The sequence below is a fragment of the Bos taurus genome, chromosome 24 (genome assembly GCF_002263795.3).
Source record: "Bos taurus isolate L1 Dominette 01449 registration number 42190680 breed Hereford chromosome 24, ARS-UCD2.0, whole genome shotgun sequence".
Lineage (NCBI taxonomy): Eukaryota > Metazoa > Chordata > Mammalia > Artiodactyla > Bovidae > Bos > Bos taurus.
The window spans coordinates 49,949,027-49,955,166 of NC_037351.1; the positions used below are offsets into that span (position 1 = coordinate 49,949,027).

Genomic DNA, 6,140 nt, shown 5'->3' on the forward strand with positions numbered 1-6,140 from the left:
GAATATGCCTAAGAGTAAGAAGATTCCTGTTCACATAGGAATGATAAATCAGCCATTCATGGAACGAATACTGATCAAACACCTAGTGTCACAATAACAGGATGGCAGTGGAGGTCACTGGACTCTCATCAGCAAGCCAGATCCCCACGCCCAAGATGGGGCCTGCAGAGCACCGAATGGGCGCCAGCTGAATACGTGCAGCCACGTGCAGTCTACACCTGTACTGCAGCCGCTCTGGAACACAGGTGCGCCCCTCTACTCTAGGACCGTGGGAACGTATCTGCGACTGAAAAGTTCAGAGACCACCAACAGTTATCTTTTTTGTTTCATCAAAATTTTATTAAGAAAACCAGAGTTCGGGGAGGCACGGAGAGCAGACTCCACAGTCCCACCCAGGCACAGAGAACGGAGAGACGTGAAATTCCGAGGCCCTCTGGTAAGGGCAGACAGGCAGTCAGACGGTGGACGGATGGGCACAGGGACTCGGGGACCGTCGGAGAAACATGAATGGCAGACCAGACAAACAGGGGTCCAGGGCCAGGCCCGCCCGCAGCGCAGGGAGATAGACGTGTGGGCCACCAGGGCTCAGCGCTCGGCGTTTGACCGCAGGTCGGTGGTGAGCGGGTCATGCTGGATGGTTTGGTGCAGCATCAGGGCCAGTAAGCCCGCCCGGTTGGTCATGGCTGTGCGAACGTTGCGCTCCTGCTCAAACAGCTCGTCCAGCTTGTACCACTGCGTGGGCAGCAGAAGCCTTAAGAAGCGGCTCTGGAGCCCCGCTCCACCCTACCCCGGCTGCATCCACATTGGCATCCGCACACCCGCGGTCAGGGCCTAGCACGTGGTCAGGGCCTAGCGCGCAGTCAGGACCTACCACGCGCACGCGCTCCAGGTCCACCTCGGCGCGCCGCAGCTTCTCCCAGCAGTAGTGCCGGTTGCACTGGCGCTTGGGCAGGCGGCAGAAGTCACCGGTGAGCTCAAAAACATCCCTTACAAGGGGGCACCCGCATACCTCGTCAGCTGGCACCTGCAGGGAGGCCGGGGTGGGTGGGGGAAGTTGCAAGTTCGGAGGAGAGTGGGAAGGAACCGAGAGGGGAGGCGGGGGCAGAGAGAAGAGAGGAATGCAAGAAAGGGGTGCCTGGGAAAAGAGGGGCAAACATGGGCGGAGGAAGGGAGCGGGGATGGGAAAGCCTTACTTTGGGGTCCCGTGAGTGCTCGGGGCATAGCACCTGGAGCCGCTTACAGTACGTCTTGCTCTGAGGGTTGTAGACGTCACAGAAGAGCCGTGTGGCCCTGGGGGTGTGGAGCGGAGGACGTGGAAGAGGACGGCAACGCCCCCGCCCGCACCTGCGGCAGCCACTGACCCCACCGTAACCCCGCGCTCACCCCGCACGCGCCCACACTCACCCCTCGATGCGGGTGGGGTACATGGACCCAAAGGACGTCTGGCTCTCGTACTGGAGGGGCGAGCACAAACGAGGGAACTGTGGGCGTGCGCTGCGGGCCCTGGCCAGACGGCCCACCTGCCCCCCACGGACCCCGCGATGTCCCCACACCGTCCACCCCCTCGGGCCGACACCCTGACCTTGGCGTAGCAGCGCTCCATGTGGCGCAAGGCAACGCGTGGGTTGATGGGGTGCCCGCAGGAGACGCAGAAGATCTGCAGGTCCGTGTCGTCACTGTCGCCCTCGTTGCTCTGCGCGGGCGGAGGGGACCGTGAGGCTGGACAGGGCCAGGCGCGCGGCCCCTCGCCGGGCTGCCGGGGCCGCGGCCCTCACCTCCTCGTCCTCGCGCACCGCCTGCTGCTTGGCTCGCAGGATGATGGCCTCGAGCTCGTGGAAGCGGCGCTCCATCTCCTGGAGGCGGGTGCGCGCGCTCTGCTGCTCCCGGCGGATGCGCTCGAGCAGCTTCTTGCCGTGCTCCTCAGCAATGCACGGGCTCTGCTGCCACTGCTGGATGCGCTGCGGGAGGATCTCGTAGATGCGGCTGCAGGGACGTGGGGATTGGGTGCGCAGGGGAGGAAGCCAGCAAGGAGGCGGGTAAGTGGGGTGCTCCGATGAAGGATGGAAGGGGACTCAAGGGTGAAAGGGTGCATAACCAGGTGAATGAACGGGCAGACGGAGGATGGGTGCGTGAGCAGGTGGACAGATAGGTGGGTGCTTGGTTGACTGAACGGTGGCCACGTGACTGACTGGGGTCATGCCCTACCGTGTCCTCCCCGACTCCCCCAAAATGACTCACTTGGCCGCCAGCTTCATGCCGCAGTCGTCGGAGCAATACTTGGAGCCGGGCTGGGCGGCGCGCACGCAACCAGGCCCCAGGCACTGCGGCAGCGACGCGGGGTCCTTGGCGTCAGCCCGCTCCGGGTGTTTCCATTTGTCCTTGTGCTTCTGCTTCTGTCGATGGCGCTTGTATCTTTCGTCCTTCTGTGGGACGACACGCGTGGGGTCAGGGCAGGGCTGAAGTCGTCCCGGGACCCCTGACACCCCTGGCGCCCCAGCCCGTCAGGCCCTGACCTTTCCCTCCCCCCACCCACTCCACCCTGTCACCTTCTTCTCAGACTTCTTCTCCCGCCGCTTCACGTGCTTCACTTTCACCGCCCTCTTCCGCAGCGCTGGGTCCAGGAACTGGGACTCCTCCGTGTCGCTCATCCAGGGCTGCCAGTGAGGCAAACACTGATTGTCCTGCGCTCCCGGTGACCTCCCCACGACCTACTCAGTCCCCACATCAACCTTCCATACCCTCTGCCTCCTCTCTCCTCATTACGGATACTCTCTGCTTCTGTAACCTCTACTTGATGCGAAGAACTGACTCGTTTGAAAAGACCCTGATGCTGGGAAAGATTGAAGGCAGGAGGAGAAGGGGACGACAGAGGATGAGATGGTTGGATGGCATGACCGACTCGATGGACATGAGTTTGAGTAAACTCAGGGAGCTGGCCATGGACAGGGAGGCCTGGCATTTTGCAGTCCATGGGGTCGCAAAGAGTCAGATGTGACTGAGCGACTGAACTGAACTCAACTGGGCTGACCCTTCCACCATGGGACACTCTGCCCGCTCACCAGGCTGTGGTCATCGAAGGCCCCTGCACAGAAGTCCTGGTACAGTTCAGAGTCCAGTGGGAGGTCCTCATCCGAGAGTGGCTCGGGTGTCGCTGTAGCCTCCGGTGGCTCCTTGACTGCCGCAGATGCCACTGCCCCCTCATCCTCTCGGAGGCGCCCTAGCTTCTGCGATGGCTGTGGCTGTGGCTGGGTGGGCAGGGGCCGGCGAGGCCTTGGCAGGGACTCTGAGGGCGTCACCGGCGAGAGCTGCGGGGCAGAATCTCAGGACTGGCCCTGACCGCCCGGCCCGCATGCCCCGCCCGCCCTGGGGGGCTGGACTCACCGAGGAAGGGAAGTACTTGTACGATTCCTGTGCCGGCAGGAGGAAGGCCCAGGTCAGCCCCAGGTGGAGGGAGGGGGGCCCTGCCCTCGCCCTGCCAAGTGCCTGACCCCACCCACCAGCCCTGCCTCACCTCCCCAGACACAACAGTCTGCCCACAGCTCATCACCAGGACACGTTCAGCCCTGCCCCAGCCAGGCCCAACCACCTAGAAATGCCTGGCCCTACCCTGTCCACCTGGAGCTGGGGGCTCCCCTGCTAGCCCGGCACATCTGGTCACACCCCGCTCATCTGGACAGGCCAGGCCGTTCGCCACCTGTCTGAATACGGTTAGACCCCACCCCGCCTAGCCTCCGGCGGCTCTTCCTGGACACGCTGGCCCCCCGCCTGACCCCGCCCAACTCTGCCCATGCTCACCCGGGCCCGAAGCTGGCACTGACGGAGCCGGCACTTCTGCCGGATCTTGTTTGGGCCCCCAAACTTCTTCATGTCTCGGCAGAAGTCACAGTGACCACAGTCCTCCGTGCGCCGGCAGGCCTCGCACTCGCCACACATGCGGGCTGATCGTTTGATCTGCTGCTGCTGCTGCTGCTGCTGGTGATGCTGACGGAGGGGCCCAGAACAGAACTCAGGGACCAAGCAGGGCCTCCCAGGGGAGCCCCTCACCAATCCCAGCCATCGCCACCACTCACCTGGCTGGGCGTGGCCACCAGGGGCTGTGGAGAGGATTTGTGGGGCGAAGCAGATCCCCGAGCAAGCATGGCCCCAACCCCTGTCCCTGCCCCTGCCCTGCGCTGCAGGTCCGGATCCGGGGCAGGCCTCTTGCGCCCTCCACCCTCATCCCGGGGCTCACTGCCGTCTCGCTCGGAGCTGTCTCGCTCCCGCGACTTCTTATGCCGATAGCGGATTTCCAGCTTGGGGTCCTTCTCTGTGGGGCAGAGGGCAAGGCCAGTGGGGGTTCGTATGGGGGGACCTGGAGGGGCCCCGGAACTCTTTCTTCCTCTTCTGGCCCACCCACCGGCTCTGTCTCCCTACACCAGGGCAGAGCTGCCCCTTCTATCACAGCTCACAGGGCACCGACCCGCAGTCACTCTGCCCACAGCCGCCCATCCACTGCTCCCCATGACCCACCCTCCCATGAAGGCTCCTCTTCCTCCCTCGAAGCCCCAGCTGCCTGCCCCTCACCTCGGCACTCACGACAGTACCACTCCCGGATGGCCTTGGCCATCTTCTCAGTGATCCGGATGCAGTCCCCGTGAAACCATTCATTGCAGTTGTCACACCCGCTGTGGAGGATGGGGCGAGTGATGGGAGACGTGAGGGGCGGGACTCACTGGCCTCACCCTACCTGGCCAGGTGTCAGTCCCGCCCGCCTCTCCCGGGCTCACATCATGAAGCAGTTGATGTCTGGTTTGCGGCAGATGCAGTAGATGGGCGCATTCTCCCCATTCTCGGACTTGCTGTCCTCCCCGGCGTCTGGAGGCTCTGGATCTGAAGCGTCGCCCTCCTGTGGGACCCACCCCATCATGGCACCTCATCCGACTAGTACACCCCCATCACGGCTCACCACACATCTCAAGTCTCCCAATGCAGACTTCCCACCATGGCTCCTCATTAAATCTCTCCATCGTAGTCCCCGTAGACCACTCCCCATCGCTCACCCGTGACACCTCCTTTATCGGCTTAACCCCACTGACACCCCATCATTAGGCACCCACTCATATAATGGCTCGCTGCAAACATCCTGCCACTCCCCATATTTTGCCCCTGTCATGGCTCTTCACGGGCCCCCGATCACAGGCTCTCATAGGTACCACTTTATTCATTCGGCAGACTTCCCACCACGGTGCCCTCCTTCAGGTTCCGGAGTGATCAACCTCACCGGCGGCCCCGCCCCCCTGGATCCCTGATACGGACTCATCACGGCTCCCTCCAGACTGTCCCAATACAACTCTTCGAAAACCTCCCCATCACTCTGCACAAAGAATCCCCCATCGGGACCCTCAAGGCACTACCATCAGGGATCCCCGCTAAACTTCCATTACAGACCCCCATGATGGCTCATCAGAGAACTCCCCGATGGTTCCCCCACGAGTAAAAATTCGGACCATCAGACCCCCGTCATTCTACCCAGGGACCCGGGTTAAGGCTCACAACAGACCCTCCCCCTCCCCCATTCTGCCCACAGTCCCTGGTTACGGATCAACACAGACCCCCACGAGCCTGCCAATGGACTCCACCATTTCCTACCTCACTGACCTCTAACCGCCGACTCCCTCCTGGGACCGTGCACTTACCATCTCTCGGCTCCCGACGCACCCGTTCGCGAACCCCGCCAGTGACCCGCGAACCTGCACAGACCACTCGGCAGCGTCCGCGGCCGTTGCAAACGCGCCCACAAGCACTTCCGCTTTTTCTGGTGCCTCCCAGGCACCGTACTTCTACTGCGCAGGCCCAGTGCGTCTGTTTCGCGACACACAAGCTGGTGTGGCCCGGCTAGAGTTCTGACCGTCTCCGAGGTGCCTCCATCTTGACCACTGAGACCGTACGGCGGCCGAGCTCGTGTGCTCTCAAGTGTTCTCGGGAAACATGGCGGCGCCTATAGTTCAGCTTTACCAAAGGCGCCGCCATCTTGTTGGCCGGCCTAGTCCGTACAGTCACTACCTGTACGGACGCTAGGCAATATGGTCGCGCCTACTGCACGACTTCCGTGCTGACGCCGCCATCTTGGAATCGTACGCTCGGTGGCAGCGTCCTAATCG

General features: G+C 62.7%; 1 protein-coding gene across 1 annotated transcript; it reads right to left on the minus strand.

The window, feature by feature from the left end:
• Positions 1–323: 323 nt before the first annotated feature.
• On the minus strand, positions 324–5,770 carry CXXC1 (CXXC finger protein 1). Its single transcript, NM_001024517.1, is given in 15 exon segments — positions 324–732; positions 872–1,024; positions 1,194–1,290; positions 1,405–1,454; positions 1,583–1,693; positions 1,776–1,983; positions 2,239–2,423; positions 2,547–2,654; positions 3,060–3,305; positions 3,382–3,408; positions 3,796–3,981; positions 4,071–4,306; positions 4,564–4,664; positions 4,767–4,885; positions 5,676–5,770. Coding segments are annotated over 15 exon segments (1,977 nt in total). The 5' UTR covers positions 5,679–5,770; the 3' UTR covers positions 324–585.
• Between the last annotated feature and the right edge of the window lie 370 nt (positions 5,771–6,140).